Raw genomic sequence first — 24,662 nt, 5'->3', positions numbered from 1 at the left:
GAAATGTTTGCTAAATGCCTGAAAATATGTAAGGAATGTGATATAGAAATTCCAGAAGTCAAAAAAAGAAAAGTATTCATAAAAGTAGACTCTACAAAAAACCAACACCAATGTTTGTGTCAAATTCAGAAGGACTAAAAGTAACAGTTAATTACAAAACCTTAGATATTTACCAAATATCAATCCATTTGGATTACGTTCAAGGCTCACTCAGGAAAGGCTTGATATGAATGTATGATAAATGCTGTAGGCTAAATGTTAAATTTATAAATAGTATCAAATCAATCTCTATGAAGTACTACAAAAGGTATTCTTAATCTCTTATGATAGAGATAAGTATGGTTAGATAATCATATGTTGATGCTTAATGTATCTAAATCTAAATATATGATCTTTAAAATCAAAGAACACTCTTTAAATCATAACTTTGAGCTAAAATTACATCTTTTTGGTTGTAACTTTAACTCTTGGGATAATATAGATTGTAAATGTAAAATTTTGGGAAAAGTAGAAGAATATAAGTATCTAAGTATCACATTAGACTAAAAATTGAAATGGACGTGTCATATCAATAATTTAATTTCCAAATTACGTAAATTTTATTTATTTTTAAAGATGTTAAAAGTTATACTTCAATATAAGGATGAAAAGAGTTATTTATATTACTTTGGTACAATTTATTTTTAGTAATGGAATAATGTTTTGGGGTTGTGCTTATAATACACACCTTGAAAAACTAAAAGTCACAATTAATAGTATTATTCAATTTTTATTGAGCAAACCAAAGTCCTTTTGTACTAAGCTTATATTTAATGAATTGGGTGTACAATACTTCGATAAAATATTTTTTACTAATGTATTACTGCTAGTAAATAAACGGGCATTAATTGACCAATGTGAAACATAATTATAATACTAGATATAAATGTAACATAAATATTGTTTCAAGTAGTAATACTACTTTTGGTTCGCAATGTACACTAATGGTAGGATCAAATTTATGTAAAAAATTGAATATTAATTAATTTAACTTCAAAAGTGCTAAGGAATTTAAATTTTTCTTGTATAAAGTAGGCTTTGGAAATATTTGAACAAATGTTTATATTTGTTTAAATTATTTTCATTACTTTTTTGTTATTCTGTAACTAATATTATATTGTTGTTAACTTTCTGTGACATAATAACATATGTATACCTAACTTATAAACTGTACTCTCCCAATACAATCTATGCTTATAGGGAGTGTTGCATATTGTTTATTTGTCTTAATTTTTATGTGTATTTTTACGATATTTTAATTTTTAAGTGAATTATGATCATTTTCAAATATTTAATAATTTTATACTCATAACTCACCTATAAAAATTAAGATATCGTTAAAAGCCAACGAGAGAACACAGATAATGGTCTTACCTAAAAGTTTGATAATAGGTCAATTCACTCTAATATTAAAACTAAAAGCACACTATTGAAACTGGTGAACGAAAATTTACTATGTCGTACGTGTAAGACGGTGACAACACTGACAACACATGCGGGTGAGACGTCCTCTTAATTCATGTATAATAGCACACATATATTAAACACAAACAATACTGAATTAGGACCTCGTCAAAGTCAAATTAGGTATAGATAGTAGAACCTCCATTAACCGTGCTCACTCTTAAGAAAATTTAAAAATAACTAAAAAGTATAGACTGTAGATATATATGTAGTTATAATCGAACATTTTATATTAGGTATATAATAATATAATATACAATATTGACAAACGTATTAATGATATTTTTGACGATAACAATATGAAATGAGAAGTGAAGTAAGGAAAATTATTTCAAACCAAAAAAAAACGAAGACTGATAACTTCATATTTTAAGCCTTGATAATTTATTATATACCTATAATATTGTGGATATATAACATTGTATGAATTTCTAATTATAAATAAATAAAAAAATGCATTATTATAAAATGTCTCGATTAACCGTGCCTGGTTTTCATTTATCCACGTGACTCCCTCCTCATCATTGCCCTGGATAATCGAAGTTCCGCTGTATATATTTTTGCGGAACTTATCTATTAAAAATAATATTTGTTCAAATGGTTACAGTAGTGTTATTTATAATTGTTTATTGTTTGTTTAGGTAGCACTAGCGTACTAAGTACATACTACAATACAATTATGAATTAATCGTTTAAACTGTTTAAAACAAACTATAAAAAAAAAAAAACACTGCATAGTTTTTTTCAAATTCTATTATATGTAAAAAAAAAAAATACCAGGAATCAGGATAACCATTTAACAACTAAATTGATAATCCTTATGCGTATTATGGTATTTATCAAAAAGCGAAAAGCAGAACTCAAAAGTTTTATAAGCAAAGTGAAAAATACTTAAGTCCATACAAAATATTGTTGAACCTGTGTATTTTAATTATATAGATTTAATTTCATAATCAATTATTAGAATACTTGCTTTGAAGTTAATAAAAAAAATTGAATATATTACATTATTTATCTATCTTTTGTAATAGGTGATTGAAGGTAAACATACATTTTATAGGTAATGATATCATATACAAATTCATTTTTGACTGTTAGTGTATGGGCTTATTAGTTATTACTAAATCAAAAATTAGTTTTATCTAGTTGCTATTAAGTTTTCTTCGCCATCAACTCAAAAACAACACTGTCGACGGTCCGGATTAATCTAGAAAGTACTAATAAATCCAGACGAATTGATTCCAAGTCATAATCGATCCAGCTATCCTAAAATAAAAACAAAAAAAAATAATATTAATCACAATTAAATGAAATATTACATAATAAAAATTTTTAAAAAAAATAAAGAATTCTAGTTTAATAATAATAATAAAAAAAACTTTAGACTATCCCGACGTCAAACGGGACTTTGCTCCCGTTTGCTTGTGTCATCGATTCGTCAGCTAATAAAAAATTTGTAAAAACTGGTTCAACTGTTTATCTCAAAAGCCACGGTTAGGTTAAGAGTAAATTGACCTATTATCAAATTTAAAGGTAATAATATTATCTAAAAAGTAAAAATAATATATACATATGCTTTTATTGATATTAGCATTTTAAAGTGAGCTATGTAAAATATTACAACGTTAAAATATTCATAACTCACTTTAAAATGATAATATCAACAAAAGTATATGTCATTTTCTAGATAATATTCTTACCTTTAAATTTGATAATAGGTAAATTTACTCTAATATTAAAATGAATATCACAAAATGTGTTTTTCTAAACGCAAATTTGTTATGATGTACATCATGTACCTAAGTTAGTAAAACAGAGACATAACACATGTGGGTATAGGTATAATAACATTGTACATGTACTATTGTACTAACATTTAACAGAAACAATATAATAATTAGTTTTTATAATAATATATTAATATAGTGTATTTACTACTATTTATTAATTTTAAAACAATCACATATTTCGGTTTGACAAGCACTTTTACACGAACAACTTAGGAATCTCTGACCTCAAGATACATTTTGGACAAAGGGGGTCGTTCACATTGTGTACCTACTAAAATACGTTGTGGTGAATCAGTGATAATATGTAGTGCAAGGGTTTCCTATACGGCTATACGAGAATAATACCTATAAAGTTTCAGATCATTTTTATAATTAATTGAAATCTAGGTAATATTTTCATTTATTTTCATTTACACTCGTAACAGAAATGATATCGTGATTCAATACCTATCGTCGTTTTTATAGTAATTACCTATCATTATTTTTATAGTCTGTTAAATGAATACTCTTACTAATTTTAAGGTATTTTAAAGTAGATTTTTATATTTATTTTTAAATTTTATAAATGCCAATTTTTTTTTAGCAGGGGTTCGTGAGACGTAACTATTATTTAATATGATGTATTATAACAAGGGCCGAGAAAAATTACTTAATACATAAAAAAAATAATAAGGAAGATACTTATATAATATTGTGATGAGTACCTACTACCTACCTACTCTAAAATAAATTTAAGATAATCATCATATTATAATATATTATTTTTGATATATTTTGTAGCAATTCCGTCATTTAAGAATTTTAAATTTATGACTGTATCACAATTTCTGTTCTAAAAGTTGACAGATGGTCATCGGACCCTGTTCGCACGATTGCTTTCATTATTGAAGAAAAAATAAGATGTACATAGTAAGAACTACACATGGTCTAATCAAAGGATGTTTCAATTCTGGAAATTGCAGCATGCCACATTGCCACTGCAAATTTTATTTTAGCTGAACCGGTTGACAAACAAAAATAATTAACCTTGCATGACTGTCCAACTGTCCAAGTTGTATCTAGAAGTCAAGTATTCTTAAGTTATTCATGTAAAAGTGCTTATCAAACCAAAAGATGTGTTTATTTTAAAAGTAGGTAGCTTAAAATGTAACAGTCGTTCAGTCGTTGTCACAATTCATTTTCCTGCTTTAATAAATAAAAAATAATTATAATATTGTTAATAAATTAATATGATACAAATATACTATATTATTAAGTATAATAATTTAAGTTAAATTTAGGTGTGTAGAATAAGTTGTAGAAGTTATAAAAAAACCCTTAATAAATACGAGTACCTACTTAAAATCACTAATAATAAATCTAATCAAATTTGATGTTTCCGTTAAATATTGTATTTCAGTACACAAAGTGAACACTGAACGACCACATTGTGAAAAAAATTACACAATATTAAATTTGAGTGACCATTTGTGAAAATCGAAAGATCGATTTCACGAAATGCTACGACATGGAATAAAACATTTTAATAGTTACTCAGTAATTCTGAAGTGAAGATCGAAGGAATATTATTTATATTATACTAATTTAATATTTGATAAATTGTAAATTTTATTTATTTTGAAAATGTTTATGATAGGTACAATATACTTGAATATTATGATTATCATAATTTACAGATATTTTTTATTATTTAATTAATTAATTTTCCTTACAATATCAAAAATTTTTTTAGGTATGAAGTTAACTGTGATTCAACATTCATAGTATTACAAGATATATGTACAATTAAAACTTACCTGAATAATACTTTGTGCATTACTGTCTTTACTGTCTGTTATTTCAATTTTCCTGTAATTCCTCATGATAAGTTTTATTCTGAAAACAAAAAGTATATTAAATTACAAAACAGATGTAATGATTTTTTGACATTTAACATCTGCCGCTTTCATCCTGGAAATTAATTGAAATCAAATTTTTCTAATTTGTTATAAAATAATATGGTGTAATAAAAATGTAATATTTTAATGCATAATAAATATGTTGTGAATAAAAGTTGTGTGTAAGGATAGGTACTCAATTTTATATTTTATTGTACATAATATAATAACATTATAAATTCTAGAACAATTATTATTGATTGGGTAGGTATCTAATCAATGTAAAAATGCAATTTTATTATATTAAGATTTATGTTCAATCTATTAATAACAGTCACTTTTTAACCGAGCCCAAAGAGATTAGTGTTTTATTGCACTAATGCACTATAATTTATAATAGGTATTTATTATAATTACACAACTGTTTTTTTATTATATACCTAAAATACCCGAAAGAATTATGTTGAAATCATTATTTTTATTTTTTATGTATTACTTGATGAACTATTGAACTACCTATCCGTATTCCGTAAGTATATTAATTAATCATTGATCAATAAATCATTTGATAAGTTGGTATGATAAAAATCATTGTATAACAAAAGAAAACTATATGGACATATTCTTCTATAACAGTTGATGCTAGGATGTATTTTTCATTCAATAATTTAATGTTAAGTGTTCCCGAAAAGGCTGAAAATATTCCAATATCAATTATCAATCAAAATAAATTCAAAGGCGTAGATAGAATTTCAATCGGGGGGGGGGGGGGGGCAGTGGCGTAGCCAATTTTAAATCATTAAAACTCAATTTATAAGGTGTAAGAAATTTATTTTAGTTTGAAGTGCAAGGGAAATGCACTTGCCCCCCTGCCACACCCTCGCTACGCCCATGATCAAATTTATACAACTTATTGAATAGATGATCAAATTAAATTGTTGGGAAAGTTTCAAACATTTAAACTTTAACTATATGTACATAAATAATAAAATTAATTAATTTTTCCTCGTATTCCAGTGCACAATGCACATGCCTAAAACATAGAACACAGTTGGTGATCAGGGTAACCAGTAACAAACTGACAACCATACCTACATTGTTTCATAGTGATCTCATACAAAATTATCATAGCTAATATAGCTTCAACACTATAATATCGATCTTGTATTTTAATAATATATAATATATTAAGTTTTTCAATTTTTTTAATAGGTAGAGATTAAACGACAATGGCATATTTAGGATTTCTTTATGGAAGGAGATAGAATTAAAATTGTCAATGCCAAACGGCTCAAAATTATATTACCTTCTGTTAGAGTGATAAATAGAAAAAAAAACACAACTATAACCATATAAAAATTGCTAAAAAAAGGTGGGTCAAGGGGGGAGATATATCTCCCTAATCCCTTCCCCCCCCCCGTAAATACACCTCTGTTAAACGATAGACGGCAAATATAAAAACTACATGATGAAAGTAGAAAATATATCATGTTGTCAAAACCGGCTGTAATCTACGATATTAATTCGTGTAGTCGTGGATGAATACTCGAAACGTTAGCAGGGCACCTATGTTCCCGAGAGGAGCACCTACGCTAATACATATTATAGTCTATTATACGATAGGTGTAAAACTCACTTGTAAACTGCAAAAACCAACGATGATTTATACCAGCTGTGCAAAGTTCATCGCTTTTGAATCGTATAATTACGTCGATGTCGGTGCACAGACTAGGGTCTATTAGAAATGCTGTCAAAACTAATAGATTTAGTTTGATGACGTGAAAAACGATATAGGTAATGGCGTCGTTAGTAGTTGACCATAGAAAAGTATATTTGGAGGTGATTTATAGTGACTTGCGCTTTGTAGCCCGTTGCCGCTGTGGGTGGTGGGTACGCAGGATGGCTTAGTGAATATAATGGCTGCTGCTCACTGGCTGTTTGTCGCTAGACTGAATAAACTTAATATATCAAAATAATATTATCATAACAATTTTTTTGTTAAAAAGATTTAAAGTTGTTCACTTTTTATTCCATGTATGTGTCCTGGGGAACATGCGCATTATTATTATATGCGGCCCACGGGTGGCTCATTGATTTATAGCGATGGGGTGGCTGGTGGTTGCAAGACGCGCCTGGTCACATCATTATACACTCCCGTAGTCCATCTCATCATCGATCAGATAACCGACCATACGATATCGGTACTTGTCGGTAGACAATAGTCAAATCCTCCAACGACATCGTGTTTCGAGACCGGTGCGATTAGTTCTGCTTGGGTTGTTTTTCGTTGTCGATCGATTTATTTCGGTGGATCTTTTTGTGTAAAGTTGAGGGGCAATCAGTGTAAGTTTATTGATTATTCATTTTATTATATAGTATATTTCTCTACAATATATTGACTTTATTGTGTATTAGTATATTACTTTCAACAATATAAAAAAAACCTGCAAATTTTAAATAATTTGATTAATTTATTAGCCCTTTGGCGAGCAGCCCTTGAATAATGTAAACGATATACGAGAACAGCCTTGGAATGTTTAATTCTCAAAAAAAAATTAAAAACTAAAAACTAAAAATATAAATATTAAATTAATAGTGTTATAATATAACTGTTTAATAATGACCGCCAACCGCGTGGTAGGTTTGTAGGTTTTAGAAAAATAGCTACGTTCACGCATTTTTAAGATATTAAAAGCCCATAAATAGGGTGGCCATTCGTCCCGGTTTTAACGTCATGTCCCGATGTTCCGGCCGGTAATTAATAAGCTTGTCTCGGCTAATATAGAAACTGAGAGAAAATAACTTTTTGTACTCTTTAATTAGTCATATATATACGTGTCACGGCACGTCCGAATTAGTTGTTACAAAGTGTATATCCAAATTAATTCCGGGTTGTTAAAAATTGTAGTTTTTGTCATATATATAATTTTTATTTTTATTAAAAAATATAAAATAAATAATAATAAACATAATATCTTTTTTTAGTTCATCCATTATAGGTACTCCTTTTTTATAAATATGATGTAGGTATAAATAATATTATTGAAGTGAAAATTTGTAACAAACATTTTTATACATTTTAGATATTCATTTCATTATTTTTGGATTTATAAATGTTACCTCATTTTTAGATTTTTCTATTTCATATGTATTTATATATTTATGGGAAATATGTTCAAGGGCGGATTCAGGGGGGAGGCACGGGGGCAAGTGCTACTCCCATTGAAAAAAAACATACATTTTTATCATATTGTTGTTTTTTGGTGGGGGGGGGCTATATCTATATTATATAGTTTTTCCCATAAAGTGCCCCGACCAATACATGGTGGATCCGCTCTTGAATATCTTATGATAATATTAAATCATATTTTGCCTTTTTCGAAAGTCTTTATTGAAAACCAATTTGTATATTAATTTTCAGGTACGGGAACTAATTGGGATGCAGCCTCATGTCAAATATTTAGTCTTGGTATTTTTTTGGCTATCCGTAATCATCAACATCATTGGAAAATTATGTGAAAAAAATATAATTATTCTTTTCCGTCGTAACTTTGTTAGAGAGAAACATATTTTAACATTTTAGTAAACATATTATGAGTACTATGTTTATGTACATTCCCAGCGATAACTGTAACTTAGGTTTTATTAAGCGCATTTGTAGATCTTATTCCTTTAAAAATTCTATATTTAAATTCTATAATTATTTCTCCTTTGTTCGTTCCCATTTAGAACGATGCTGCCTTATTTGAATATATATACATCAAAACAAAATTCTACCCAAGAATCTGTTCAAAATTGTTTTTTTATTTCCTTTAAATTTAATATTCATAAACCTTCACACAACTCTTATAATAATATTATACTCTTTCTTAATCTTTTATCACATAATGAAAGTTGAATGCTTTTTACTATCTAAATTTCCCTATAAATTATTATTAGGCTCCAGGAGCGTGCCTAGAATTTTTTTTTTTTTGAGAGGGGTTGAACATTTTACCGTCTATTTTATGAAAATTATGTTTTAAATTCCTCTGAAAACCTCCCGATGGTTGCTGATAATACATAATATATCTTTGATTTAATTTAACTTTTCTATTATCCTTATTCTATTTGTAACATATTTTATAGTTTTTGTTATTATATTCATTTTTTTATTATTAAGTAAATACTTAATAGATTTATATTTATATAATATTGTACATTCATTTATTTGTATTTTCTGTACACATTGTTTAAAAATTGTAATATGATTCACGTCCCTTCATTTAATAAAATAAAAATAAAATAAAATTATACGCCTCAATTTATTTGGGAGTCAACCGATTATCCTAAATGTCGAAAGATCACATAAGGTACCTAGGAGTCATTCTAAAGCTCTCTCTCCACAGGCATAACGAGATAGTTATATCGAGGGTTGCCAAATCCGCTATGGTATTAGTGAGACGGATACCACACATAAGACAAGTGGTCTCTGACCTCTGTCAATGGAGTAGAAAGCTCCAGGACACTGTCGTCCACAGCCTGATACTATTATGTCATATGTGACGACGGCCCGCATCTGGTCAACTACACAAATAATAGTTAATACCGCCAAGAACAGGGTAAATCTGGTCAGGTACTGAGGTACTAGATGATGGTGGCTTCGAGAACTAGGCACCAGAGCGTATATTGTTTCAGGCGAGGACTCACTCCTGTTCCTGTTAGATTACATGCGGTATGCACGATGCATCTCGCTGATTCCCTGATTTGTTGGCCATGACAATTCAGAAATAATACTCACAAGACGCAGTGCGTTTAGCAATGAAATATTACAATTATTATCTTACTGTTGATTTATATCATTCTTTAATGTATACGTTCGGAGTATCAAAAAAATCGATATCACAATTTTATCTGAAATTGCAAAGCATTAATAATTAGCTTTCATACGTTATGGTCAAACTCAAGGGTTTCAAATGATTTATAACAAACATATTCAATATGGGTACTAGGATCAAGGTTACTACTAAGAATAAATCTGAAATCTATAAAACTGCAGCTATTATTGGAACATGAAAGAATAGGAGCTAATGATAAGAAAATACAATAGGAGACTGGATCCTGGTAAAATCCATGGTTTTTCATTTAAAACAATTGAGGGATAAATAATAATTATGTTAAATTGAATTATTCAGTTTCAGTATTACAGTTAAATGGTTAAAATCTTTCTGGAGCATGATACAGACGATACAGTCATCAATAGAGTGATATACCAGTGTATAGTATAAAATTATCGGCAAAACATAAAATACGGCTACGAGAAAGAACATTTGAGACGCTATTAACAATTAATAATGAGAACAGAAGCGGCAAATATGTCCTACTGTAATTTAATTATAATATTATCTAATATATTAGTTACAAAATATTGTAGATATTTTAAAAAGTCTTTGAAAAACTAATAAAATTTCTATTGAATTATTATAGATTTTAATTATGTAATATTTATAATATATTGTAATATTTTGATGTTATACATAGTTTTAATATAAATAATAATAAAATGGATATAATAGAAGACTGTATAATATATATTTTGGAATTGTATTATCAACTTTTACTACGATTATTTAGTATAGTAAGATATATTATTTTATTAACAATACTTTAAATGAAATTAAATACTTCACTTGATACATTTTTTAATCAATTTTGTAATTTTTACAACGTTTATAACATGTATCTTTAGTTTGTGTTTTGTAGATAAATGTAATTTTATTTATAATTAAACAGGAATGGTAGAAAATTATCAATCTCAATCTAATGATTCGTTTACTCACTTATGACTAGTGAAACTAATAGAAAAATAAAATATATTTTTAGCAAATAACTAAGGAAATAAAAAAAAACACGACAAAATGTATTGCTTAAAGTACTTATTTTATAGAGGTCTCTTATTAATTGAATCTTGCGGGGGCCTCGCCCCCCCCCCCCCACCATAATCCGGCTCTGTTGACAATTACTGACAATTTTCTGTTCCATTGTATTATTAACAGTTTGTCAATATGCATTTTTAGTTACCATGTTAACTAAAAATAATAATTAAAGATTAAATGTAACTCTTAAAATAATATTTATGTATCTAAAAAAATCATGAAATGATAAATGTTTAATGTAGGTAGCTACTATTAAAATATACTGCCATTATTTTTTAATTCTTCTGAAGAATGAAGAGATAATATTATTCTCGAGAAGTTCAGTTAATTAACCCATAGTCCTGCGATGGTCAAGTAAAATATTTTTTATTTTTCGAAAAAAAAACAAAAAACAATTCGACTAAAATCTAAGACACCTTTCTTTAATGTAAAGCATATTTTTCTGTTTTTGCTTCAAAGTATATTTTTTTTTCAATCAGTAAACAACTAACATATTTTATTTTAAATTCTGATCAAATTATTATATATATATTAGCTTTACAATGATTTGTGTTTTTTATTTATTATTTTTTGTTTTGTTTTAGGGTGTCATAAAAAAAAACAATTCCCAGTTGTTTTCAAAATAATTGAGCGAAAAAATACGTGTTTTGAAACACCAGCTTTTGATATAACCAATTTTTTTTAATTTAAAATGAAATAACAAAAAAAAATGTTTACAAAATATTATCTTTTACCTACATTGGCTACATTAATATTTTTTACTGATATAACTCTGCATTAAATTGCAAGACTCACGATTAGATCCAATTCTAAAATAAGTTCCGAATGAACTGCTAACAATAAAACTTTTTATTTTAAAAAATAAGTCTTACATTTACTATTATATTTAAAACGTGACAATAACTATTAATATTATCCTTTTATCAATGTAATATTAAAATTTATAGTAATTAAAAAAATTTTAATGAGTAAATGAAAGTGTACAACTGTCAAGTATAATATGAAAGTAGATATATATTTAATACCTACTATTATTACCATTATTATCACTAACTTTTTAAAATTTTGTTTGGACTGATTGATGTTGATTTTGAACCTTTCGGCTATCGCGTGAACTGATTTCATTAAATATCAAAGTGGGTCATTTTTCTTATTTTTTGCTCTATAGCATATACCTACAACAGTACTGATTCCTTATGCCAATGAATAAGATTTTCTTTGAATTAGATCCAATTCTAGTAACCTATAAAGCTATAAATACGTATATTTGGTATTGCTATAAAAATTAATAATATTTAATATTTTTTTTTATTGAGTTTGTGATTTATAATAAACCGTTATTTGCCGTTATTTTATATTTTTGACTACTCAAACAAAACGCATTTGCACTTTTATGGTAAACTTTATTTTTAATACTGTTAAATCAAACTTTTGAGAAGCCTTGTATAGTTGTATTAATTGGATTACACTTTAAAAGTGTATATAGGAAAGAATAAAATTAGACATTTTTTTAAATTCGCAATTTCAAACATCTATTAAAAATAATTCCAGTATAAAATACTTATGAGGAGTTAAATTTAATTTAAATTTAGTTAAATTTTCAAACCTTACTATAAAAATTAAAAAATGAAGATTTTATAAATTATTTACTACTTACTTGTAGTTAATTTTTTTGTGATTTTAACAATTTTGTAAAAATTTGAACTTAACATGAATATAAAAAAATACCTATGTTGATTATATATCTTTATAATATTATATAGACATAAGAACAACACATATGACATATGGGATCTACAATTAAATATTCAAGAAATTTGACCCATCAATAAATGTTTTATCGTCATTTATAGAAAAATAACTGAAAACATAATACTATAATCATTTTGTGACAATTATCTACGGTTATTCGATTTTAACTTACAACATAAAAAAAAAATCGTTTGGAAACATAATTATTGTTTATTATACGAATGAATTCCAGCCGTAAAAAGGAAGCTTCAAATAGTCATAAAAATGAATGTGTCTTTTCGGTAAACTTTTTATTTTTGTTACCAATAGCAAAACTATAATGAAGAATGTTGTATTAAATCTTAATATCTTTGATATAAAAATAATTTTTTTCATAAATTTCTTAATTTATTTAACCTTCTTCGAAATAATTTATAATTTTCGAGATTTTGTCAAAATTTTAAATTTAAATGCTTATAATAAATCGTGGTTATACATTTTTGAAATGGAAAATTAAAAGCTTATTAGGAATCATGTATTACATTTTCATACATTTTTATCCATTTACTAATCAGGTTTAGCGTTAATATTCCCGATTTAAAAAAAAAAATTATTTGTTATTCCCGATCATTTAAAAAGAAAATCTGGTAATATTTAATTTTGACCTCTCTAAAATACAAACTAGATTCAATTTACTATCCATAACGACCGTTCAAGTTGAAAATCGATTCATTTTATCGACTACGTTTCGGGTACACAGACACACACGACACACCCACACATAAAACTCACACCCAAATCAATACATTCATTGCTTCACTGAGAATCTAAAATGTAGACTAATTTTAAGTTATTTATAAGAATTTGAATTTTTTTGAATAAATACATAGGCATAATTTTGTTATACCTATCACCTATGCATTTAAATTTCAAATGTTGAGAACAATTATTTAAAATCACTAAAATTTGTAAATTATAGTTATTTAATATTTTGTTGTAGGTAGGTACCTACTTCAAAATATATTATTCTTTTATTAGGACTTGAAACGTGTCATTTACCTACTGGCTACTACATAATATTACATATTATATTATATCTATTATACACAATGACATTTTTATTATGTTATGCTTTATTATATGCTATTTATTTCAATATTCCATAAATATATTAATACCTACTGTTCTACAATGTTCAAGGTTAATAACATTATAACATTCTTTTTTATATGTGTATATCTTCTATTACATGTTTTTTTATTTTTTATTTATATGTATTTAGTTGTAATTGTTGAGCTATAGTACTTTAGATATTGTAAGCTATTAAAATAAATAATAAACACTATAACAGCTAGTAATAGTACATGAAATATTATTACATATTAAGTAGGTATTTTAAAAACATACAATTTCTATTAATAATGGGGTGCATAATTTTATTGCAAATTTATTTAGAATTCTATAAATTGGAGTTTAAATACTAAATTTTACTGCATCACCATGATAGATTTTCTCAAATCTCAAATTAATAGTTAAAGGATTTGTTTTAGTTTGGTCTGTAATCACCTCGAAGATTTAATGAGAATTCCATTTTAATTTAATATAAGCTGGTAGGTACTACTGATAATGTTATTGACAACTTGTCATGAGATTTTCTGTTTTAAGAAAAGCTCTTATTAAAATATTATAATATTTTGTTAATTATAAAATGTTAGTACATTATATTTTTATTTTAAATTTCACTTGAATAGTTAAGTTTCACTTTTTTACAAGCAGTTATAAAACAAAATTTATTTTTGTAAATTAAATATTAACTATCTATTTTTTCTTTTTAATAAATAATCCATAATTGTATCCAAATATAACTTGTTGAAAATAGGCAATATAATTACATTTTTTAGCATCAAAATTAAATTTAATGCTTCTCATAAAATAAGTATCTAGATAGAGAATACTAGAGATAGTATGGATACATAGCAATATTTTGATTAAAAAAGTATATATTATATTGTAGTATAATAATATAATACTATAATAGGTACCATCATTTCTGAAATACTATCTTTTTATACTTAAATACCTATTAATTATCACATTTGCTTATAAAGTTATAAACAATTAATTACTAGTATAATTTTTACCTACTATATTTTATTTTTCAAAACCTATAAAGACATCTGATATCTGCAAGTAGGTACCTATTTGACTTACAAATTACATTATGTAATTTGTTTATTATTTCATTATTGTTTATAAGTGAAAAATAATTCAATGTATTTATTATATATTTATATAGAATAATAAATAAAATATGTTAATATTTTTTATTTATTATTATTATAATTTAAATATTATTAATTATTCAATATGTTTAAATTTTAAATTAGTCAAAACTCAAAAGTGAAAACTAGGTAATTTATTTATTTATTTTAAGTTATTAAAACATATTTTTAATATAATCTAAAAAGTTTTATGATATAAATCATATTATCATAGTATAATATTACTATAAAATTACATTACGAGTAAAAATATAAAGGGCTATTTTTAAAATTTTTTTTTTATTATTATACTTAAGTAAAATAATTTCTTCTTATCATAATATTAATTATACCTAGTTATTAATTATAAATATATAACCTATACTTAATACAAATGGAATTATTTGTAAATATTAAGTATTTTTAATGTATGAATAATATCGACTGCTACCTATCCATTAAAAGAATACAGCATGTACATATTGATGTATTTTTTTACTAGTTATTTTAATTATCAAATCCATAAATGTGGACTTAGGATTTTCTATGAATATTATTAGCATTATCTACTTAAAAATTTAATAAAATATTTTGGCTATTATTGTGTTATTTATTAATATTTAAAATTGTCTACTTTTTTAAAGTTATTCATCGATTTATGATTATAAAAATGCTTTAAAATTGAAAAATGTTCTTCATAGTCTCTATATTTCTTTATGAGAGTTTGAAGTAAATACGAAATTTGTGGTATAAACACATTATTCATAAAATGTTAAAAATTAATATAAAATACATTTTCGATATTATTAATGTTTTAAATGTTCAATGTATATTTTATATGTTATAGGTATCTAATATTTAAAAATGTAAAAAATAAGGTTCCATACTTCCATGTGTTTTTTTTACAATTGTAAGAAAACAATTCGAGCATAATTCCAAATCCAAAATTATTTTTTGAGCACCTAAAGTTTAATTTTTGACGAAATTAAATATTCAAGTGTAGTACAAAGATGTCTCATCAAATAATGTTCGTGTACAATTTTTGTTGTTTTTTCGCAATTCAAAAAGTATTAGGTCGTGGTAAACTTGAAACATTTCTAGTGGCGACGCCAGGATTTTTTTCTAAGTAGGGCCAATGGGAGGCCAACAATTATAAGGTGGGGCCATAAAAAATTAAAAATGAGTATATTATTATGTCTTAGACTCTTAGGCGTTAGGTTAGGCCAGTGGTAGCCGGTAGGGCACTAGGGCCATGGCCCTACCTTGCCCGTCCCGGGCGCCGCCACTGAACATTCCGTTGCAATTTTTAAAATGTTTAAGCTAATTTCTAGCTGTTTATTTATTTTAAACGATATTACGTACAGCAAATACTATGTACTTATGGTATTTGCGTACAGTCTTTACCTAGGCGAACACTAATGACTTATCATCAGTATGCCTATTGCCTACTCGTAGGTACTGCCTCGTCGTGGTGCGCGAGTGAGTCTGACGTTATCAACCACGGAATACCGCCACGGCAAAATACAACACGTCGACGTCGGCTACGATAACAACACACAATAACAAAACAATAACAATCAGCCGCGCGGCACCACCACCGCGGCAGCTGCTGCCGACGACTTCTCGCCGACCTGGCGCGCGCGCGCTCTCGTCGTGATAAGCGATCTCCGCCAGAGTTGGTGGTCATTCGCTGATAAAACGACGACGACGACTACGACACTGTCTATACGCGTACCGTCAGTTTCCGAGGCGTAGGCATTAGTAGTAGTGTTAGCACCGTAAATATTGTCGGACACCGTTTCGATTTTTTTAAACAGCGATCGCGACTCGGTCTTCCGCTGCTCTCGTAAAACATCGCAGTCGCCGATAACCTCAGTCGCGTGCCCGCCACGATCTACGTCGTTCCAAGACCATGACGCGGCCCAGAACCGTGCGGAAGAGTTGCTTGTGATTCCGGTGAGTTGGTCTCGACCGTCGTACCGGAGATATTTGGCCGACGACCGTCAGTAACGTCCGAAACGCCGGCGGCCGAGACTATTTCCGTACTATTTTGCCCATTCGCTGCTCCCCGCCCTTCGGTCACACGCGCGATGGATTCCACACGAGCCTATGTCGCGTACGCGTTTATACTGAAATAGCGTTTATATTTAAAACGAAACAGCAAAACATGCCTATTAGCGTTGTTAGACCCGGTCGAACTTGACCTGTATTCCATTGACATCTGGCCCGATTCGATAAGGTTTATAGTTTTTTTGTTGCCAAGTTGCCAGGAATCGCGTTGTTTTCTGACAGACACTCGCAGAGCGTCGTTTCGTGTGTTGTTATATCTATTAAATACTTTCATCTACTCCACAAAATGTGGAAAGCAAAATTGGCTATTTTTTATTTTTTTTGTGATCATTATTGACAATGTTACTTATTTAAATATTCATTGATCTAAATAACTCGCATCTTTCTGTGCAAAGAATAGAATATATGTTATGGTTTTAAACTTTTAAAAGGATACTTCAGATACGCATGAAGTAATAAAGTGAGAGAATATTGTTTGAAGGTTCCTACTTGCATTTTTCAGAAGACAAATAAAACAACCTCTTCCAATTGGATGCGAATGAATAGGATAAACATTGACTTAAATTTTTTTTTAAATAATAAATTTACTTTCCATTTTGTTGTTCACCAACTGATTAAATTATAGATTTATTACTTTTTATTAAAAAATCATAGCTAATATACTTAATAATAATAAGGATATTTACCTAATATACATAAAAAAAATTATTAATTATCTACTCAGTGGTAACGTGTTGATAAGCAAGTTTTTGTATGTTTAAGATACCATTTTAATAATATGTTCAAATATGTAGATTATTTTGAAATGTACTAATTTTTCATACCTTATTATCTAGGTATTTCAATTTTATAAAGGTACATGGTTTGTAACACTTACATATCTAAATTATTTATGTATTTTTCAATAGTTAAAAGAATTTTAGTTTGTTTAAATATTTTTCATTTTTAATAATATTGATAATTATTAATTTTAGAATGTAGTATAAAAATCTTTACTAGGCATCTAACTAATTTGCAATTAGTAATATTTTTATTTAAATTTTACCCATAGGTATTCTTTATTTCTTATTCATAATAATACATTTTTTATATAATTTTATCTAATTTTTTCTTTATAACTAAGAAGTATCTAGTTTTTCATAGATGTTGTTTTGATAAAGTTGTAACGTTTTAAATCAAAAATCAAGTATGAACAGAATATTAATATTATGTATTTAAGTACACCAGTCATATGACATATTATGATAATAATATATTGACATATAAATAATCAAATAGGTATTGTTTTTTTTTTTGTTCCGTGTGATTTTTCAATTAATTGGGTAATGATTGAGATTTGTAGTTTTTATAGATATATATATTTTTAGACCATGAGGTAAAAACTTAGAAACCTGTGGAGTTTTTATTGCCAATTATCTTATTTAAATTCTAATTTGTAATTAATTATGTATAGGTAGTTTTTAGGTACTAAAATTGTTTTAAACAAAAAATAGTAATTTTTCATTTGGTTTTTTAGTGTAAAAATATTAAATTATTTTTCAATTGAGTTATATACACTTGGTTTATATTTATTTGACCTACATAATTTACATTTTACACAATTTTTTATTTTCTAAGGAATAATTAAGTAAGTTTAAAGTTAGGTAATATAATTAGTTATAGATATAGTATTTGGTTGAACATCATAACTTATAAGTGCTATGTGGTATATATATATTCTTACAAATGTAATTGTCATGTTAATTACATTTATTACAATATTTAGGTTGAATTTATAATTAATTTATTCATATTTTAAAAAAGCATACATTAGAGAACATATAATTTAGTATAAAATGCACTCATAAAAATTAATCTAGGGGAATAGGAAGTGAAAGTTACTGTTTTAAAGTAAATAATACTAATTAATAACATTTTTTTTAGTGAAATATGTGGTTAATAGGATTATTTTATTTGTTTATTCTGTATTTAGTTAAACAACAATAATAATAATTAGTTCCATACGTACATAAAATGTATCATTTTTCTTAATTAAATTTGTCGGTTATACCATTCCATGGTTTTCTGTTTCACGTCAGTTAACTTTGTTTTAGTTAAAAACAAATAAATAATATTAATATTGTAGTCCAACAATCAACAGTTTAATCAAAAATCACTCACAAATAATTATTGCGAGTTATTTTTTCTAAATTTAAATATTATACTATTAATTATTTTCAATTTTCACCAATATAAAATAATTATTTAAATGCCCTTAAAATTTAATGAATAAAATGGACTCTAGATACACTTTAAAAATGTTTAAGTTTGCATAGTTGCACATTTTTATTAGGGACTGTTATTGAAATGTTAAAACTTCTTTGATATAAAAAACACATTTAAATGAAATTTTCTTAGCGTCATGTAATTAATTTTATGTTTAATAATAAATTATTTAGAAGTTTTAGTAGCCAATCCATAATAAATGTAGTTTTATTTATTCTTAAATAAATAGAACAGTAGGTATTGGATATTAAGGAAAGTAAAACTCAATGTCTATTTAATGGTTTGAACAAATTCTACATTAATTGAAATCAACTTGTAGATTCAAAAAATGTAGTAAATTAATTACATACTATTTACACATTTTATACAAATATTTTACTTAAATTGTTTGTTGTTTACTATCTTCTACCTATGTACTAGGTATTATCAATATAATTATGGTTTTAATTTATAATAATTGATCTATATAGACTCAAGATTCATTGTTACTAATTATTACCATAATCATGATAATTATTTGCCAAATGATCAAACTGTTTTGTATTAGACTTTATACAAATAAATTAATGATAGGAATGTTTCTAGAAATATAAATACTACATTGAAAAGTTGTTGAGGAATATACTTCACATAGTGGCATCCCACTTTGGATTTACCTAGACCTAATTTAACTGCAAAAACACTACAGTTTTTTTTTAATGTTTAAATTTTTTCTTGTGGCATTTAAAAAAATATGATATTTATATGTTGATTTTTATGATAATATTTTATAACACTCATTTTCCAACACATTCTAACTAAATAGTTGTATATTTTAATTTTAAACATAAAAATGTTGTTAGAAATAAATATATAAATTTATATAATATATATCAATGGTATTTTATTAAATTTAATGATTCCTTTTATAGGTTTTATGAAAAAAAAATATGAATTCAGATTATAAGTGGAGAGAGCAAACAACACAAGCATCATCAAGACTGAATGGGCAAAAAATAAGAGATTCTGGTGAAAATGAATCAAACATTAATAACTTTGTTCGTAAACATCAACGCAATCTATCATTACCCGTCAACAATGTTTTTCAGTCAACAACGGTAATGTATTATTGTATATTATAAATTACTAAAATATATACTTTTACTTAATTAATTCATAATTTTTTATTTTAGACAAAAGCTGATACGTCATCTTTAACTACAATGTCTAATTCTAAAGGTGAGTTTATTTCAATAGATGTACTTAGAGGATGTTATACCCGCATGTGTTGTCTCTGTCTTACTATTGTAGATCATAGTAAATTTGTGTTCAGCAGAGTACATTTTGTGATGTTAAATTTAATATTAGAGTCAATTTACCTATTATCAATCTTAAAGGTAATAATATTATCTAGGGCATTTCATAGGCTTTTATTAATGTTTTAATTTTTATGCGAATTACGAGCATTTTAAAGTTTTAATATTTTACATAACTATAACTCACTTATAAATTAAGATATCAATAAAAGCCTATAAGATGCCCTAGATAATAATATTACCTTTAAGTTTGATAATAGGTAAATTTACTCTAATATTAAAGCTAACATCATAAAATATGTTCTGCTGAACGCAAATTAGTAAGAGAGAGAGAGACCACACATGCAGGTATAACGTCCTCTTAATTAAATTGCAAAGATACATTTAAATTTTGTATACAGTATTTATTTAACAACATTTAAAATTGTAATGCTTTAAAATATTGAAATTAAGTAGAAAAAAACATTAATACTATATACCATTTTATATATTAATAATTTAAAATTATTAATGGTTGATAAATAACTATGAACTCAAGTACTCTAAATCTAATTTTAATTTAACAATGTAATTAATATTAATCCTCGTATTAATTTGTTTTGGTTTTGTTTACATCATCTATGAATTTAAGGACAATTAATAAAATATAATTTTATTAATTTTTAATTTTTTTGTTTCTAGGCAACGGAGTATCTTATTCTAGTCCAGTTCACAACAATTACCTAGAATCCAATGACTGTGATGATTCCTCTTCTAATAGTGATACTGGTAGTACAGGTACTTACATTATTGAAAGAAATGATACATCTAATGATAACAAATCTGAACAATCGCCTGATTATGACGATAGTGTTGATGATTTTAAAAAGTCAAATTCAATGGTTAAGGTAATTTAGTTATTTTTTAATATGAATATAATTTTTGATTTATCAGTGAAGTTTAATTTATATTTATAATTCTTTGTTTAGAAATTACGGTCTAGTTGGGTCAATGAATGGCATTCAAAATTGAATCAAAATAAATCATCTCTTTCAAGTCCAAAGCCTTTACTAAAATCAGGTGAGAGTACTGTTTAAATTCAATTAAATTGGTCTCAATAATAATTTATAAAAATAATTTTCTTTTCTTAGACATCAAACCTAATTCCCCAATTTTAATGAAACATACGAGGAAATCAAATATCCCGTTGCCAAATGCATCTAGTATAAAAGACTTAAGTGTATGGTTTGTTAGAATAATTTGAATGAATAAATTTATATTAATACTTGCTTGTTAGTATATAATTCATTCAATGACAAATAATTTTATAATATCTGATTGTTATAGGAAAATAGTGCTAAGAGTATTAACAGTGATGACGATACCAGATTACTTTTAAAAGATGCTGAGAACTGTGTTTCTATGCTAGAAGCTAAAGTTGAAAAAACTGGTCACACTGCTATTCAATATAATCGAACTTTTAAGTATGATCTATTAATTTATTTTAAGTAAATTTTCAAATTTTAATTAAGTATTAAATAATTTTAGCTTGCGTCGTGATAGATTTACAAAACTGCAACAAGATACAAATAAAAAAATTGTAGATTCCAAGACTGTCAATGATAAATCTAACTTATACAAGCCTTCAAGCCAAAATTTAAGTTCATCTTTGTCAAGAGTTGACTGTGGACGTTATAGTTTAAGAACATCCAGAGTGCCCCAACCAAATTCAGTATGCAGAGTTATACTTATTTTAAAACATTGTAAAATTAAAAAGAATTCGTTTTATATTATTTTAGTCACCATTGTTGTCTGCTCGTAAAAATTTATCATCAAAAAAAAAATGGAACTCGAGTATACTTTGCAACAAAGTTCAAACTCCAAATAAAGAAACAGAATTGGAAAATTGGAAGCGACGTAAAAACTATGACCCATTAAAAGCAGCTGCTCAAGGAAAGAAAAAAGATCATCAAAAACCGTCATCTTCCAAGGAGTTAGTAATTTATTTATTTTGTATTTTTTGTGAATATTTTTCTTAAAATTAATTTCAAATTTAGTAAAAATGTTGAAAACTCTGGTAATCCGGTATTGAGGTCAGCATCTTTTCATGGTCGAGACGGGTTTTCTCAAGAAGATGATAGTGATGGTTGGGAACAAAAGAGTTTACATTTCTATGATCATGTTGATGATTGGCATAAATTACCACAACCGCCTGCTGTGAGTAAATTTTATTAGACTTTTTATCAACTTAATATTACTGTCTGGTGGTTAATTTTGTTGATAATTTAGACATCCAGAGATCATTCACCTCCACCATCTAAAAACGAAAATCTTTCTTCATCAGCAAATTCATCACTAGCTATGTTGCCTACTCTGGTCAGTTAATAATATTTTGTATACATTTTTTAAAATATTAAAATATTTTATTGTATTTTATGTTAATGTAGATATCGGCACATAATGGCTCCCCTACATTTTTGCATAAATCATTGTCTGCATTTAATAGCTCTACAAGTTCTTCTCTTGATGTTAGTTCAATGGTAAAGAATAACTCAACATTTGTATAAATATTGGTGTTTACATTGCATTTAAATTTTCAGCCAGATGCTTTATTTGACGATAAAGATACATTGGATATGGTTCAGTTATCATATAAAGCCAAAAAACGTGGTATTGAACTTATGAAGAGAATAAGGTTTGTAATACATAAATTGTTGATATTATGATCATAACATTTAAAATAATGGGCAATAATTATTATTTTTTTTTAGAAAAGAGTTACCAGAATATGACGATATAATACTTACTAGGGGTATTGCAAGTATAGATATAATGGATGATTCGTTACATATTCCAATGAAATCATGGGGTATGTCAGTCTCGGCAACCAATATTAACTGTGTCGATAATATATTCAGAAGTAAGAATTAATCAAGTTAAATAAAAATATATACGAGCTAGAATGAGAATATGACCAAGTTGTAGACTTATTTAAGTTACTCGAGAGTCCTTATTAGTGATACTTGAGTGGAATGTATAATAATAATTATGCAAACTTAAATTAGAGGTTATGGCTGAGTGTGGGTAGACAAAGTTATTTTTTCCTAGTCATTATCTGCAATTTTTCATATTTTGATTTTGATATAGGATCTTCATATATGCACAGTTCATTTTTTTTTTACTTTTACTTACATGATCCATTCAACAGTTTGCTTCTTTATAAATTCATAATTTATTGTGTTAATAATTATTAATATTATTATCAAGTTGAATATACTATTTTATTATTTTATTTCAAAATCAAAAGAAACTAGTTTAGAGTATAGCAAATAAACTATTTATGATCAAAATGTTAATTAAATTTTTGTTTTATCATAAAAAAATCACAAAATTCATCCAAAAATATTATATAGTATATAATTTATGCATGAATAGTATAAACTAATGTGCCTAAAATTATCAAATATAATAATATTACATGGAAGTTTCTTAAATCTTAATAGCTTTTTAAATCAATTTAAATCTTTGATTAAAAAATAACTCTTATATGATGAAAAAATAAACGGTATTAGGGTATATGAGATTTATTTTTTACATAAAGTGAAATATGATTATAAAATCACCTATTTTTTAGAATTTTAGTTTTAACTTTTACTTTTTTAGAATTAAATGTACATTTTATAATTTAATTTTTAGTACTTGAAACCATTTTATTCAGAGACAATGATAGCAGAGAAAATAATTCAGACAATTAATCTCCAAATATTTTGTTAAGTTAAGTTATTGTTTGTTTGTTTTTTTTTTTTTTATATATTATAATGTTATATTACTGCAATGCCAAATTTACCGTGTGATAAAATACAATAGTGTAATATTATATTTTAAAATAATTGATATTAGTTTTAATTTATTTGTTAAACAATACTTATTTAAAAAATATAAATCATCAGTATTATTATGCTATGTATACATGCAAATG

At 26.2% G+C, this 24,662-nt stretch overlaps 1 protein-coding gene and 1 long non-coding RNA gene across 4 annotated transcripts; one reads left to right on the top strand and one right to left on the bottom strand.

Annotated features, from left to right (window-relative positions):
• Positions 1-1,864: 1,864 nt before the first annotated feature.
• On the bottom strand, positions 1,865-8,067 carry LOC132926364 (uncharacterized). Of its 2 annotated transcripts, none has more exons than XR_009661421.1 (4): positions 7,193-8,067; positions 6,807-7,128; positions 5,090-5,168; positions 1,865-2,769 (listed from the first exon to the last, which is right to left on the bottom strand). It is a non-coding gene; the product is annotated as an uncharacterized LOC132926364 (long non-coding RNA). The 2 variants fall into 2 exon arrangements; XR_009661420.1 differs by having other exon boundaries at positions 6,807-7,119.
• Positions 8,068-16,664: 8,597 nt separating this feature from the next.
• LOC132926797 (uncharacterized) lies at positions 16,665-24,660 on the top strand. 2 transcript variants are annotated; one of them, XM_060991203.1, is made up of 15 exons: positions 16,665-17,030; positions 20,321-20,506; positions 20,582-20,627; positions 21,386-21,591; positions 21,673-21,763; positions 21,835-21,923; positions 22,031-22,167; positions 22,232-22,415; positions 22,483-22,676; positions 22,741-22,900; positions 22,973-23,059; positions 23,131-23,211; positions 23,284-23,378; positions 23,455-23,603; positions 24,380-24,660. In XM_060991203.1, exons 2-15 carry the CDS (start codon positions 20,339-20,341, stop codon positions 24,436-24,438), a joined length of 1,746 nt encoding a protein of 581 aa, XP_060847186.1. In that variant the 5' UTR covers positions 16,665-17,030; positions 20,321-20,338; the 3' UTR covers positions 24,439-24,660. The 2 variants fall into 2 exon arrangements, with proteins under 2 accessions (XP_060847186.1, XP_060847185.1); XM_060991202.1 differs by having other exon boundaries at positions 16,667-17,030; positions 23,131-23,223.
• Positions 24,661-24,662: the final 2 nt, after the last annotated feature.

The sequence above is a fragment of the Rhopalosiphum padi genome, chromosome 3 (assembly GCF_020882245.1).
Source record: "Rhopalosiphum padi isolate XX-2018 chromosome 3, ASM2088224v1, whole genome shotgun sequence".
NCBI classification, from domain to species: domain Eukaryota; kingdom Metazoa; phylum Arthropoda; class Insecta; order Hemiptera; family Aphididae; genus Rhopalosiphum; species Rhopalosiphum padi.
This window is presented reverse-complemented; position numbering and strand designations above follow the sequence as displayed.